Genomic DNA, 16,917 nt, shown 5'->3' with positions numbered 1-16,917 from the left:
ATTCTAGCTATAAGCAGACATAAGTATCTGAGTATGCAGAAAATGTGTGGGCAATTAAGCTCAAATGATGATCCCCTTATATATATTTTGGCACATTTTTATCATACGGGTGTTGTGCAGATATATAAAATGACATACATTACAGATAAAATTTGGATAATATAATACTAAGATAACTAGTCTAGAATTTCAATACATGTCAATAAGATACTTAAGAATCACAAATTATCTTCATTTCATCAGCCTTTAAATAGCTTTGCTTTGTTTTGCAATGACTAGAACTTGTAACCTTAATAAGTATCATTATCATGACCAAAATCATTTGGAAAGGAAGAGGGATTTACAAAGCTTTCGGTAAGTATTCCCATAAAAACAGGAGAAAATGAAGAGTGATGGTGTTAGGGTTTTTAAAGTAACCTATTTGAATTGAAATCTCCATTAAGCTCAGATTGACAAAGTTATTAATAATATCAAATTAACAAAGTTCCTTACACAGGCACAAGGAACCACAAGGATGTAAAAATGAAAACGTGGACTAGTGGGAAAGACAGACAAATAAACCTTCTTAACTGTAAGGCAGAATGACATACAAGCTGAATAAAGGTACATAAATATTTGAACAGTGCCTAGAAGCAGCAGCCTACACGTGGCTTGTGCCAGTCTATAATGAAGTTTTCACTGGTCTGTAGCAAAATGATCAATATAACAACGTAGAAAAGTTTCCATAGAGCTTCTTTAGATTATGTTCTTCCTACTTTCTTGGCATTAAAATTAGCTTTCTTTTAATGAAATGTATATTGGTTCCCTCTTCTAGGAAACTGAAAACCTATGCAAAATAATGTAAGCTCTGTAGGCCGGGTGCAGTGGCTCACGTCTGTAATCCCAGCACTTTGGGAAGCCAAGGTGGGCGGATCACCTGAGGGCAGGAGTTTGAGACCAGCCTGGCCAACATGGCGAAACCCCGTCTCTACTAAAAATACAAAAATTAGCCAGGCTTGGTGGCAGGTGCCTGTAATTCCAGCTACTTGGGAGGCTGAGGCAGGAGAATCGCTTGAACCTGGGAGGTGGAGGTTGCAGTGAGCCGAGATCATGCCATTGCACTCCAGCCTGGGTGACAAGAGCGAAACTCTGTCTCCAAAAAGAAAAAAAAAAAAAAAAAAAAAGAGAAAAGAAAAGAATGTAAGCTGTGTGAAGGCAGAGACTGTATCTGTTTTTGTTTACCACTTATCTCATGGTGCTTAACATAGTGCCTAGTAGACATTCAACAAATACTGCTGAATAAATGAATGAGGAAGCAGCATATGAGTTTTCCTTTGCCTGATGAAAAGGATGCAAGAGAAAGTCATTTCATTGTATATTTTTAGTAAATGATGTACTAGTTACCTAGCACTGCATAACACATTACCCCAAAATTTAGCATTTTAAAACAACACACATTATCTTGCCGTTTCTGTGGATCAGGAATCAAGACACTACTTAGATTGGGTGTTTAGCTCAGATCTCACAAGGCTGCAGTCTTCTCAAGAATCCACTGGGAAGGATCCACGTTCTAGCTCACTCACGTGACTGTTGGCAGGATTCAATTCCTCATAAGCTGTTGGCCAGAGGCTTCCTCCGTGATTCTTTGCCATGTGGCCCTCTCCACAGAGCATCTCATAGCATGGCAGCTTGCTTTATCAGAGCCAGCGACCAAGAGGACAGAAGAGAATGCCAGCAAATGATTGCATAAGCAAGACAACAGTTTTCTACACTGCCTCACTTGTCCTGTATTTTACTGATCAGAAGCAAGTCACACAGCCCACACCCAAGGGAAGGGAATTATACAGGGCACGAATTGCCACAATCATTAGAAGCCACATGAGAAGCTCCAGACCACAAACACTGAGTAGACTGGTTGGTTTGATTGTAGAGTAAATGAACAAATACACAAAGTAGATTGAGGCCAGGCAAACAGTGGAGGCTCTTGAAATGTCCTAAGTTGTCTGAACTTTGTTCTGACCCTTGCTGCCACTCAAAGTGTGGGTCATGGATCACCAGCATTCATATCACCTGGATACTTGCTGGAAACACAGAATCTTGGGGTCCTACCACAGACTTACTGAATCAGAATCTGCATTTTAACAAGTACCTATGTGTATTAAGGTTTAAGGAGTATTGCTGTAGATCCTGAGTAGGAGAAAACAGCTTTGGTGATAAGATTGAACATGAAGGTAAAGGAGGGGGAGGAATGAATCAAAGATGACTAAATTTTTTGAGGATACAAGATAAGAATTTGGTCTGATCAGGGCATTAGGAGGTCTACCGAAGACTATGACTCACCCTCAATCAGTGGCTTCCACACTTATTCTGCATTAAAATCACCTAAAGGCTTTTTGAAAATGGTGCTCAGGGTCAAGCATGGTGGTTCATGTCTGTAATCCCAGAATTTTGGGAAGCTGAGGCCAGAGGATCATTTGAGCCCAGGCATTTGAGGCTAGGCTAGCCAATACAGCGAGGCACTGTCTCTAAAAAAAAAAAAGAAAAATTAGCCACGTATGGTGGCTTGCGCCTACAGTCCCAGCTACTCAGGGAGGCTGAAGTGGGAGAATTGCTTGGGCCCAGCAGGTTGAGGCTGCAGTGAGCCATGATCATACCACTGCACTCCTGTCTGGGTGACAGAGTGTGACCCTATCTCAAAATAAAAGAATCAAATGGTGCTTAGCTCCTTAGAGAAATGGCTAATTCTAGGGCTGGGGCATCGTGTAGCGCCAGAAAGTAAAGAACTGCTCAAAATACAAAAGGATGAGGGCAGGTCAAAGGGACACTGGAGCCAAGCTTTAAGAATTTCTAACATCCAAAGCTGGAAAAATTTGAGTAACAAAATGATAGTACTTGGTTACAACCCGAAGTATAAAATAAACATCCATTAACCTGTCCTGACATGAATGATTGAATAAATAAATAAGGGCCGGGCACGGTGGCTCACACCTGCAATCCCAGCACTTTGGGAGGCCGAAATGGGTGGATTACCTGAGGTCGGGAGTTCAAGACCAGCCTGGCCAACATGGTGAAACCCTATCTCTACTAAAAATACAAAAATTAGCCTGTCATGGTGGTGCATGCCTGTAATCCCAGCTACTTGGGAGGCTGAGGCAGGAGAATAGCTTGAACCCAGGAGGCAGAGGTTGCAGTGAGCCAAGATCATGCCACTGCACTTCATCTCAGGTAGGCAACAGAGCAAGACTCCATCTCAAAAATAAAATAAAAATAAAAATAAATAAATAAGCAGAAGAAACAAATCTTTCATATGGAAGAATTCCAAATAATATATGTAGATATTCCATTCTTCAGGAGGTGGAGCCTCCCCTCCACTTTGAGTGTGGGCTGGACTGAATGACTTGCTTCTGGAGAACAGAGTACAGAAAGGGAAAAATAGTAACATTACAATGAAGAAGTCTGGCAAACACTATCTTAGCCAGGTGATCAAAGTTAGCATGACTAGTGTTAAGCCATGTTGATAGTATATATCTTTGAGGTGAAGAGAATGGCACTTCATTTTTATGGTAATCTTCCTTAAGTCCCCAAATCCCAGTCTAACCACGAGAAGAACATCAGACAAACCCAAATTGAGGGGTGATATTCCACAAAATATCTGACCAATTCTCCTATAGGTCAACATCATGAAAAGCAAGGAAAGGGCTGGGCATGGTGGCTCACACCTGTAATCCTAGCACTTTGGGAGGCTGAGGCCGGCGGATCACTTGAGGTCAGGAGTTTGAAATGAGCTTGGCCAACATGGTGAAACCCTGTCTCTACTGAAAACACAAAAAAGTTAGCTGGGCATGGTCGTGGGCACCTGTAATCCCAGCTACTTGGGAGGCTGAGGCAAGAGAATCACTTGAACCCGGGAGGCGGAGGTTGAAGTGAGCCGAGATCCCGCCATTGCACTCCAGCCTGGGCGACAGAGCAAGACTCCATCATCAGACCACAGGAGGATAAGGAGACATGACAATTAAATGCAAAGGGGATCCTGAATTGGATTCTGGGATATAAAGAGGAGATTAATGCAAAAACTAGTGAAATCTTAATAAAGTCTCTAGTTAACAGTAATGTACTAACATTAATTTCAAAGTTTTGGCAAATGTACTATAAGTACATTAATATACTAACATCTGGGTGAGAGGTACGCAGTTCATCTCAGTACTATCTGTAACAACTTTCTTTAAATCTAAAATTATTCCAAAATAGAATGTTTATTATAAAACGATAAATACCCAGGCCTCACCTTTGAGATTCTAACTGAATTTGTCTGGGTGAGGGACAGAGAACATCAGGCACCAGTATTTCCAGTATTTTCTTTTTTGTTTTTCTTTTCCTTTTTTTTTTTTTTTTTTGAGTCTTGCTCTTGCAGACCAGGCTGGAGTGCAATGGCATGATCTTGGCCCACTGCAACCTCTGCCCCCCGGGTTCAAGTGATTCTGCTGCCTCAGCCTCACAAGTAGCTGGGATTACAGGTGCCTGCCACCACGCCCGGCTAATTTTTTGTATTTTTAGTAGAGACAGGGTTTCACCATGTTGGCCAGGCTGGTCTCGAACTGCTGACCTCAGGTGATCTGCCTGTGTTGGCCTCCCAAAGTGCTGGGATTACAGGCATGAGCCACTGTGCCTGGCCTGGCACCAGTATTTTCTAAAAGTTCCCGGATGATTCTGATGTTCAGCCAAAGATACACTACTCTATACCAGTGTTTCTCAAACCTGAATGTCCATCAGAATACTCTGGAAGGCTTGTTGAAACATGGATTGCTGGTCAGGTGCGGTGGCTCATGCCTGTAGTCCCAGTACTTTGGGAGGATGAGGCAGGCAGATCGCTTGAGCTCAGGAGTTCCAGACAAGCCTGGGCAGCATGGGGAAACTCTGTCTCTATGAAAACACAAAAATTAGCTGGGCATGGTGGCACATGCCTGTAGTCCTAGCTAGTTGGGAGGCTGAGGGGGGAGGATTGTTTGAGTCCAAGAGGTCGAGGCTGCAGTAAGCGGTGGTTGCCCCACTGCACTCCAGCCTGGGTGACAAAGTGAACCCTGTCTCAAAAAACAAACAAAAAAACACAGATTGCTGAGCCCCTCCCCCACAATGTCTTACTCAGTAGGTCTAGGTTGGGGCCTGAGTGTTTGTACCTCCTACAAATTGCCAGGTGATGCTGATTTTGATGGTCCACACACTAGGACCACTGTTCTATACCAAAATCTTAAGGTGGTTTCTCCCAATTTCTTGGTGTGAGTTGTATAAGTGTGCAAACCACTGTGAAAAGTAACAGCATGACATATGCAGTGTGATACACCTCCAGAGACTTGGATTCTAGCCCTTAATCTGTCATCAACCAGCCATGTGACCTGGATGAAGCACTTTACCTCTCTGGGCCTCACGTTTCTCATCTGCAAAATAAAGAGACTGATTTAATGACCATTAAATCAAAAAGTCTATATCTCATTCAAGTTTTCAGATTATCAATTAGCTCTGTTATCTCAGATTTGATAAGTGATTATGTGAAATCTAACCCGATATTTCTAAAACATTAGTGAAAGATTTCTCTAGAGTACATTTTATGATTATAAAGCAATAAAAACTCTTTTAAATCAATAAGCCAGAGCTAATACATCCAAATTAATATCACGCCATTCTATGTTACCCTGATACACCTAGTCCAATAATGCTGTCTTGCCCAAGATATTTCTGGAACTCTAGTATGTATCAACACCAGTTTTAAGGCCACACACACATAAAAACCAGTGTAATTACTTTAAAAATTATACCTCATTGACCAAATCCAGAAATTTCCAGCTTTCTCACTCCCATCAACCACCGGACAGCTTCCAAATGACCCTTGGTTATTTTCAAACACCAAAACTGCCCTAAAAACACAGTGTTAGTCATTAGGGGGAAGGAAATTCACTTGAGAACTTGATAGAAGATACAAAACCCTCCGTAGAAAAACATATCAGCAAACAAATTTTGCCAATAATTTTGATCACTAGACTCCAGGTTAGTAACTTCCGCCCTAGAAAGACAAAAGATTTACTACTACCAAGAAAATCCACACATGCAGAGGAGACTCGAAAGAAAGCTTCTGGAGCCAACTACTCTGAAGGGAAAAAACATATAATAGTAAAAGCACTGGATTGGGGGTAAGTCACCTCAAGATTTAGATTTAGATTTGGCTCTGTCACTAACCAGTTTTGGGCAAAGAAGTAACTTTCCTCCTAATGTAAATTTTCTCATTTGCAGGGAGGGAGAAAAAGGGACTGAGCTGCATCAATAGTTCCGTGTGTTCACTGGATGAGCAGCATCACATAGGACCTGTTTTAAAAATGCAAATTCCCAAGACCCACCCCAGACCTATTCAATCAGAATCTCTGGGGGTGAAGCTCGACCATCAGTGTTTTAACAAGCCCTCCTGGGGATTCTGAGCCACTGCTCAAGTTCGAAAACCAAGACAGATGATCTCCATAGTCCTTTCAAGTTCTCAAATTCAATAATTCATTTGAAAAGTATACTCTGGTAAGTTAAAATGCAAAACAAAAACCAATAGTCTCTGTTATATGTTAAAAAATATTTAATTTCTAATAAATAAAAGGTTAGAAATGTCTATTTTTCCTTATATTCCCCATGGGATCCTTACATTTCTTAAAAAAAAAAATACTAAGTATTTGAATCTGTGACATGTGGGCCAATTTCAGCTAAAAGAAGAAAATTCTTAAGCGCAGAGGTAAAGTGGGACAGAAAATACCTGGCTCAGCTTATTTTGAACAGTTACTTTCCTGCCTGCTACTCAAATTATCCTGTGGCTTTAATAACAAAGTAGAGAGGAAAACAAATGGAATTTGTTTTTATCTAAGAATAATAGATGAAAACAAATGGAATTTGTTTTTATCTAAGAATAATAGATACCTCTCTTTCAATTAAAATGTGCTCAAGACACTATCAGGACCTATCAAGTAATAGTAAAAATAACTATTCTACCTTGGTGCTAACAAAATGCAGAATGATTTTGAAATGAACACAAATGGTTATGATTTTGATTTCAAATAAGTAGACCAGATATTTGATATTACAGAACTATTTTTATTTATAAATAAACAAGGTATATTAAATAAATAAGGAGGTATGATGATGGTATCATAATTATATATAAAATGAGAAGGCCGGGTGTGGTGGTTCATGCTCATAATTCTGGCACTTTGGGAGGCCAAGGTAAGAAGATCACTTGAGCCCAGGAGTGCAAGCTCAGCCTGGGCAACACAGGGACTCCATCCCTAAAAAAAATTAAAACAATTAGCCAGGCATGGTTGTGCACACCAGTGGTCCCAGAGGTCCCAGTACCTTGGGTGACTGACGAAGGAGGATTGCTTGGGCCTGGGTCAAGGCTGCAGTGAACTGTGATTGCACCACTCTACTCCAGCCTAGGTGACAGAGTGAGGCCCTGTCTCCAAAAAAATAAAAGTGTCCTTACCTTTTAAAAATCATATACTGACATATTAAAAAATGAAATATGCCACCTGGGGTTTGCTTTAGTATCACTGCGAGTTGAGGTAAGGTGAGTGGGTAGGTGGGAGTAAAAGACACAAGATTGTGAGAAGAGTTGAAGTAGATACGGGTATGTGTGGATTCATCTTACTGTTCCCTCTACTTGAAATTCTTTGTGTGTTTTTGGAGACAGGGTCTCGCCCTGTCGCCTAGGTTGGAGTGCAGTGGCATGATCTTGGCTCACTGCAACCTCCGCCTCCCAGGTTGAAGCAATTCTCCTGCCTCAGCCTCCCGAGCAGCTGGGATTACAGTGCACGCCACCACGTCCGGCTTTTTTTTTTTTTTTTTTGTATTTTCAGTAGTAGAGACAGGGTTTCTCTGTGTTGGCAGACTGGTCTCGAACTCCTGACCTCAAGTGATCTGCTCACCTTGGCCTCCCAAATTGCTGGGATTACAGGCATGAGTCATCACGCCCAGCCGAAATGCTTTATAATACAAAGTTGAAAATATATAAATCCAATCTAAATACATACTTTTAAGATAAAAAAGCATATAACAGGATCCTGGTAACCAAAGGAATAAACTAGAATGTTAAAATGTTTGCTCATTACAAAGAGAAGCAACACTGTACCTAAATCTAGTATCTTATCAACTTATTACTAAGAAACAAGGATACCATAATATAAACATCCCACTTACCATGAGATCCAAACTGATGGTAAGAGGGCAGAGGATTGTCTAACCCAAGTAATAGTGACTATGAAGGCTCTCACATCACATGAATTTAATAAAAAACACTTTGGGTCGGGCGCGGTGGCTCACTCCTGTAATCCCAACACTTTGGGAGGCCGAGGTGGGTGGATCACCTGAGGTCAGGAGCTCAAGAACAGCCTGGCCAACATGGTGAAACCCTGTCTCTACTAAAAACACAAAAATTAGCCAGGTGTGGTGGTGGATGCTTGTAGTTCCAGCTACTTCGGAGGCTGAGGCAGGAGAATCGCTTGAACCCAGGAGATGGAGGTTGTGGTGAGCAGAGATTGCACCACTGCACCCCAGCCTCGGCAACAGAATGAGACTCCATCACACTCCCCTGCACCCTCCCCTCCCCAACAAAAAAAGAAAAAACACTCTTGAGGGGATGATTCCGAAATTCACGTTTCTACTTATTTGTAAGCATAGTTTTAAACAACTGGAGTCTTCTAAAATGTATTCAGTTCTGTGTCCCAGCATTGTCATTTACAATTGCTTTTTTTTTGCATCAAAGGACTAACTCACAGAGAAAGCTGCATGGCAGCACTGTGCAATAATAAAACCTGTGAAACTGGCCCAAACTTCTCATATTATTCAAACATTAAATCTTATTCATAGTCAAATGAAATGGTCACTGATAAATTTCTCCATTAAACCACCAAGTTCTCAAATTTGGTAGTAGCTTTAATGAAGCAGAAAGTGAAATACACGCTGGGTACACTGGCTCACACCTATAATCCCAGAACTTTGGGAGGCCAAAGCAGGAGGATTGCTTGAGCCCAGGAGTTGAAGACCAGCCTAGGCAAAAAACACTTTTTGTAGAGACCTCATCTCTACAAAAAATTTAAAAATTAGGTGAGTGTGGTGACATGTACCCGTGGTCCTAGCTACTTGGGAGGCTGAGGTGGGAGGATTGCTTGAGCCTGGGAGGTTAAAGCTGTTGTGGGTTATGATCGCACCACCGCACACAAGCCTGAGTGACAGCAAGGCCCTGTCTCAAAAAGAAGAAAAACAGTTTAATCTCCCTCTCACACCAATCACCTACAACAGTTAACTGTGGGCAGCAGTTTTTTAGCCACTAATTACTGTTCACTGATAAAATGATAATGGTCACTACGTAAACCAGCAAATCTCTACAGCAGCACTGTCCAACAGAACTTTCTGTGATGATGGAAATGTTCTACATCTCATGCTTTTCAATACAGTAAATAGCATGTAGCCACATGGTAGCTACCGGATACTTGAAGTATTGCTAAGGAGACTAAAGAACTACATTTTAAATTTTACTTAACTTTAATTCATTTAAATAGCCATATGTGGCTAGTGACTACCATATGGGCATTACATAAATGTACTATCCATTATGGTAGTCACTAGCCACATATGGAGCTCTAGAGTACCTAAGAGAAGAAACACATACACGCACATTTCACTTAATATCTAACTCACATTTATTAAAAATTGAAGATTACAGAAAAGCATAAGATTGGTGTCATTAAACAAGCTTAATTAACTTACCTTTGACTAATAAATGAAAGTATTTAATAACACTAAAGGAATTTTGAGAATAAGTTCTATTCCAACCTTAGAAATTAAAAACAAAAACAAAGCAGCTATTCTCCAAAGGAGAAAGCAACCACAGATCTCCCTCTAGTGGCAAAAGATAAAGTTGCTGCTGAAAAGCTGAATTGCTGCTCCATACATAGAACTGCTCAGACATTTCTTTTATAAAATTTTAACTTAAGATTCTAAATCAACATATAAGGAAAATAGATCTATTTTTTGGTCGACAAAAATTAGACCTACTGCCCAGTAATAGCATGGATTAAAAAAATTAGACAATTTTCATTTACTATGAATGCTAATCTCTCTAGAAATCTGATCTCTCCAGAAAAAGAATGTTTTGCCAATGACATTTGGGTATCTGGGACTTTCACCAAATAAAAGTTTATAAAGCCATAACCAAACTGTGAGCAACAGAAAAGAGAGCAGTTCTCCTCTGCTGGTCAATACTCTGGGATAGAGCGTGAAAGGAGCTGACTCAGAAGTATAAAGTAGTAAGCAGCAGTGAGTGGGGTTTGTAACAACTCAGGGTACATCAAAAGAAACAATACATTATAAGAGTTCTTAACCAAAACAACACTTTTCATTCTGGTATTCAGTTTCAAAAGACAGCTCTGTCACATTGCCAGTTTTAATTACAACCATAAACACTCATTTAGATTTCACTATTGAACTACTTTCAAGTACAAGAAGGAACTCAAAATAGAAACGACTTATGATACAACTATTGTTATTCCCTCACAGCTTCAGGGAAAACAGGCTTTATATACACTGTAGTAAGTACAGAATGTACAGAAGACAGTTATATATACAAAAGTGCATTAATATAGTAATACATTTAGCAGTAATACAGGAAAAAAAAATCCTGGTTAACAATCTGATACATTACAGTATTTAAGACTACTTGAAGATTCTCCAAACCAGTCAACTTTCTACTTGCTTTGGTTATGATATTGCTGCTACATAACTAATCTTTGAAACTAAAAAGCAAAAACAAAAACAAAAACCCACAATTTGAAATTTTTATCCATCTGTGAATTGTTTTGCATATACTTGTTTATCATTAATAGACTTTGACAATAGTCCTTAAAATCCCAACACAAAGATTCAGAATAGATAATACTTGTTAAGTGAGAGTACTCAAATAGGAAATTAAATGGATCCACTACAGGGACATTATCTGCTCCATTGCTAAAAGACTCAGCTAGATAACCTAACCACAAATCTCAATGTCAGTCTCAGTTTAAATCCAACAGGTCAGCTACTGTTAAAAGAGCCAGCAGCTTCACAAAACAAGTCATGGCTTCAGGCCACTATTCCTTATTCAATTGTTCAATTCAGAATAGTAAGAGTTAACTTGTTATTTATACATATAGTCTACAACTACCTTTACATAGTCAAAATGTATATGCATAATTAGAGCAAGTCTCCCCTTTTTCACTCCCATCCCTCACCACAAAAATGAACAGATTTCCACACAGGTTTTGTTGGACACAAAGATGCAACAAAGAAATCTGACAATTAAAAAAAAGTACTACATATAGAATTTAGAGAAGACTAAACAAGTTTTTCTGAGTTCGGTATGAGGGTCAAATTAAAATCTAATTTGCCATTATATGCTCTAGGTTAAAACACTAATTACCTTAATTTTAAAAATAACTGGAGGGAGAGCCAGAAAGAAAGAATTTTAATGTTAAAAAAAATAAGAAAATAAAATTTCAGCGAGTCAACTCAGATCTTCAGCAGTACCATGCAACTTCCTCACTCTTAATGGCCAGTTAGAAGAATTTTCAGAGTTCCTTCTAAGCCTCTTGGAATAAGTAAATTATTTTCCAAAGAAATAAGACTTAAGCATTATAAGTAGTTATCTTCCAGATACTATGCTAACAAAGATGCCTAGCTTAAAATATCTCAGATAGTTTTTATTCACTTAGCATAATTTTATTTTTAAGACAAAGTTTATCTTACTTTATCAGACTTAAAACGAATCCAAAGTTACCACAGTACATGTGTATACAAATACTTACTTCCTAACTAATAGTCCTTTCAGAATTAAATTTACTTCTAGTTTAGACATGTTGAATGAGTCAGTGCCCTCAACATCAACACTATTATTTGAATGCAACTGGGGATTTTCCTATTAATTGTCCCAAACTATAAAGGGACTGTGAGTACCCTCCACCAATTCCAAACAAATGTTTTTCTTGGAGATAGAAGTGCTAAAAGTTCATTTGTTAAAGGAAAGAAGAGGACTATGTTCCAGCTATTACACAAATGAATTCAAAGAATTCATAAAGAATCAACTTGCTACATAATCTCTGTCCTTGAAGTGCGTTTGCTTGTACCTTGAAAATTATCTTTCCAGATATTAAAAGTGATCTGGTTTGAAGAAGTATCCTGGCATATGATCTTTTTCAGAGGAAAAAAAAATACATTAAGCCATACTTTAGATAACTTTCAAGGCTCTTCAATGATCTAGCTAGGCTGAAAATAAAGTTACGCAAATGAAATTTAAGATTTGAAGGTTTTTGCTTCTATACTCTATTAGCATTGATTGGTTCAATTTAATGACTTTGCTTACTGATACCCAATTCCATGGGCATTATGCAAAACAAATTACAACATTTGGATTGTTTTTGAGTTTTGAAAAGCCTGATATTGACAAAAAGTACAGAGTTCACCACCTTTAAGGCACATGAGGCTACACAGAGTAAGCCACAAACAAAAAGTCTCTGCTGGAGAACCCAGAAACAAACAAGACTTCTATACCGGTTATATACTAACATTTCTAGCTAAAATATGAAGACATTTGCTATATTTTATAATTTTTAAAGCTCATCAGAAAATGGATACCTCTATATAGTATTTTCCTGTAATTCTTCCTTTATGAGAGGATTTAGCACTTTTAAAAGTTAAATAGAATGAGAAGTTCACCCAATCTATAATGAGTCATTATTTTATAAGTCAGTTTTTGAGATTAATTCAGCAATATCTAATTCACTCAAGGGACAGAGGAACTGGACAAAACTGCCATAGCCTAACAAAAATGAGGTAAGTCTCATGAAAAAAAGTGTTGCTTTATTTTAAGTTCTTGTTGGGAGAGAATGAACTAGCCCTTTTACCTCACTACACATTATAATACATCACCTTCCTTTAATTCAGTTGCAAAACTATAGAAAAATATTATATATGTCATTTTGTTAAATGCAAGTCTCATCCTTTAAAAAGCTGTGGTAGGAACTGAGATAGTACTATAAGATCTCTAATAAAATGTTTCTGGATAAATCTGTGGGAAATTTATTACGCCCTCAGTTAACAAGGCTTATTTTCAAAGAGGAGACTTAAAATTTGCTCCAGTGTCAGTTCTCTACAGATGAGAACCAATACTACAGCAAGTAAGTCTTGCCTTTTTATTAATTAATTGGTTAGTTTGGATTTGAATTTAAAAATAAATACTACTGAGTTGGATTGTTTTAAATTGAACTCAGAGACATACCATATTGAATAAATCATTACTTATTCCAAGAAAGAAATAGTTCAAACTTTGAATTATCTACACAAGACATTACAATGGAAAAAACATACAGCACATGAGCAGAGACCTAAGAGCTTTTTATGTCTTTTTCTGCTAGTTTCTTTTTTAGGGGGACAGAGGACTATTAAATCTCCCTCTTCAATCACGAGCAAGCCCAAGTTATTTAATGATTTTCTTTTAATCAAACGAAATATTTTCAATCTCCTTCAACCCAACTTTATTACTATCTCTAACTTATAGTACTATAATGACAGTTCATCTGGATTTACACAAAATTTCATGATGCACTTCTATAAACATTCAAACCTTTACAAACTTTAAAAATCAACTTTGTGGCACTTTGGTAAACTTGTTTAACAGTGACTCAAGTTAAATTGAAAGTAATAAGACTGTGATTATTGGGAGAGTAGGGGAATTGGTCTTAAATTACATCATGATCTTGTTTAGGGTTTTCTTTTACTGATCCCTGTTAAGTAAATAGTTTCCAAGTATTTGACAGATACATGGTGCTCTATGGTCTCCAAAAGTGGCCTGTTTTCCTTGAAGAATAGGTAAAGATGGCAGGCAATCACTCTGGCATTTTGCTTTTGCTAAGAGCAGGTAGAGAATTTAGATACAGTTACTATGCTCTCCATTTGCTCTTCCTATACTTGGAAGGGAAAACAGTGAGGTTAAGTTGTTCCACCTCCACAGAGTATTCTGGTGTCTATCCCCAAGCTCTCTTTGGGTCCTCTAAGCTGCTTAGGAGAACCAAAGAGGGGGAGGGGGAAAGAAAGAAAGACTACTCCAATTGAAAACCATAGACACTTATGTTTTATTTTAGTAAAAATTTCAAATTACGACTTTAGTAGTCTTTATAAGGTTACAACCATACCATGGACTTTGGCAAAGCCGCAACGTATTAATTTTTATCCCCAGTTTCCATTCTTTAACCTTCAAGGAATGAAAATGAAATCAAAATTTTAAAACACATGATTATAAGCCTTTGTATCAACTGAGAATTAAGAATTTAAGTCATGAATCTTTTTCTTAATAAGCTACTTGACATAACAAAAAGTAAAAAAAAAAAGAAATCTTACTAACCTCTGTACTCTAGAGTTTGAAAAATATTGATTACAGCTCTTCCTACAGAATCACGGTCACCTTCAAAATGCTATCCACAATATAAAGAAAATTACGAAAGTCAGAAAGCAGCTTGATTGTCAGTAGTATCAGTTTCCATCTTCTTTAACCCATGTGAATGTTCAAGACATGTGGTAGAAGAAAAGGAATCACACTATTTCTAATGTTCATGATAACAAACTCTCTAGGAAAACATTTAAAGAAACTCCATGATTTCACAGTTAAAATTAGAGCTCTATTAATAACCAACAAGCTAAGGTGTTTTCTATATCTCATTGCTCTGTATATTTCTAGCAATTTATAGATAAGTTTAGCAGATCTAGAAGGGTTTTCATCAGTTAATTTTCAACATTAACAAGGTCACATGCCAGAAGCTGTTATACCAAATATTTAAAAATTAGAGCTGTGCTGAAAAAAAAATGACCTACAATAAGAACTTGAGAGAGATATAGACTGACTTCCTGCCTGAGACAATTTTACAGCCTAAAATTTCTGAAAGCAACAGAAAAGCAGAATTGCTTATTTTGTCTAATTACTTTCACCATTTAAATATTAATCAACATAGCATCAAGTCTAAAATTCAGCTACTAGTAACATTATTTCATCAGTAGTCATCACTTAACAAAAAAGGATTCTAAACTTATATAAAGTTAAAAACAAAAATAAATCTAATAGGAAAAAGATGAGGGCCTGTTCTTATACCTTTGAGTGAACAATGAATGAAAACAGAACTAAAACTAATGAAGGCACTATCGTAAACAGCAATCCACACCTTGCCCACCCCCACACCTCAGAAAAAATTTATACCAGGAATCAAGAATTATGCTATGGCCCTTTAGGAAAAGTAAACTAAGAAATTGTAACATTAAGAAGGGAACTAAATTATGATCTCTACACATGTATGTATACTGACATAATAAACTACTGTCAGCAGTACCTTGAAATCTTCTGAACTGTATAAGTACTAGTCTTTGAAGAAGCCCACTTCACCACCATAAACTTCAAACAGTCAAAACGTTTACCCAAAGTAGTGGTTCTTAAACTAGACTGTGCATCAGAATAACCCCACACTTGTTAAGAAACAATGCTAGGCGCCTCCCTGTTGGTTTCTGATTCACTATGTCTGGGGGTGGAGCCCACAAGTATGCATTCCTAACAACTTCTCAGGTGATGCTGAAGCTGCAGGTCTTGGGACCACCTGTCAAGAACCACTGGCTTAAATTATTAATGGTACATCAGCACAGCCCTAACCAAAATTTTGGTCAAGATGCATGTAAACCAATAAGGATGTAGTATTTTAATGCTCACAAAGAATGCTGATAGATTCACCCTTATTACATCAAAACATCAACATCTGCTTCATGGTCTTCCTCAGTCACTTTCAAGGACAGCACCTCTTCGTTAAGGAAGAGCCCACTGAGCCTCTCCTTCCGGGCCTGCCTCTGCTCCTTCAGCTGCCTCTTGCGGAAGGCCTTCTGCTGTAACTTCCGCTGCTTGGATCGCTTCTGTCAAAATAAAAATTTCTAAATCAGTTTGGTTTAGTTTTTGGCATATCCACCTCAAAATGTTTTGTGGATCAAATTCTCTATTTTCTAACTTTAAGAGATGTTCAAATCCTTCTGTAGTATGATCCTCATTCCAGTAAGTGAGCCACTGGCTTAGGCATAAAAATGATTAAGATTCCAATTTTGTGGTATTTCACCAGTGACTCTTCTGATTAGGAAGGGTTGAGACAATCATTTTGGCTAGTGATGGATAATGAGTCACTTCAAAGACTTCTTTTTTAAATTCCATTAAGGTACATTGGTATAAATGCATAGTGAACACACAATTAATACTAGGGGACAATACTGAATACAAATGTAGAGAACATTGCCCAAGTCTCTAATACTTATGATTCTCAGGTACCTTTCATCCAAAAATACTAGCAATCTTATAATGGCAGGTAAAAAAATAAACATGCCTTTTTCGTAGTAGGCGAATACCATCTTAAAAACCCATCAGAAACTCAGTGGGTACTCCCATCCTTGTCACTGGTTAACTGATACTAAAAAGGAATGACCGCATATCTAGAGAAATTCCTTAGCAACTAACAAAGCGGGCTATGTTTCTGCTACTTCCCTAAGAACCAGGGAAAGAATCACTGTGTATCTTCAAGTCACCACTTGGTCACCAAAGAGAGAGATTCTCTTATCATCTTTAAACTGGCTCCAGATTCTTGTCACTGCAAGGAATCAAACTCCCCTGCTAAGCCACAGGACCATTCTAAATATACTTATACCTTCTTTTTTTTTTTTTTAAGTGCCCAACAATATTATACAGAACTTTCTCAACTGTGAAAAGAGTAGACAGAAATTAGAGAAAGTATTAGATTTTTAAATTAGCTAAGAAGAAACATTTAAGATTAAAACATTAAGAAAACATTTAACACACACAAAAGACATACA

The 16,917-nt window shown here is 38.0% G+C and overlaps 1 protein-coding gene across 1 annotated transcript in view; it reads right to left on the bottom strand.

Annotated features, from left to right (window-relative positions):
* Positions 1-9,677: 9,677 nt before the first annotated feature.
* FAM199X (family with sequence similarity 199, X-linked) overlaps positions 9,678-16,917 on the bottom strand; it is a 29,267-nt gene continuing 22,027 nt past the window's right edge. Inside the window, exon 6 of the mRNA XM_011954457.1 lies at positions 9,678-15,975. Coding sequence (XP_011809847.1) covers positions 15,805-15,975 — 171 coding nt within the window. The 3' untranslated portion in view covers positions 9,678-15,804. The remainder of the gene's footprint in view (positions 15,976-16,917) is intronic.

The sequence above is a fragment of the Colobus angolensis genome, unplaced genomic scaffold, assembly GCF_000951035.1.
Source record: "Colobus angolensis palliatus isolate OR3802 unplaced genomic scaffold, Cang.pa_1.0 Scaffold382, whole genome shotgun sequence".
NCBI lineage: Eukaryota > Metazoa > Chordata > Mammalia > Primates > Cercopithecidae > Colobus > Colobus angolensis.
Note: the sequence above shows the minus strand (reverse complement) of the source record. Positions and strands in the feature narration are given on the sequence as shown.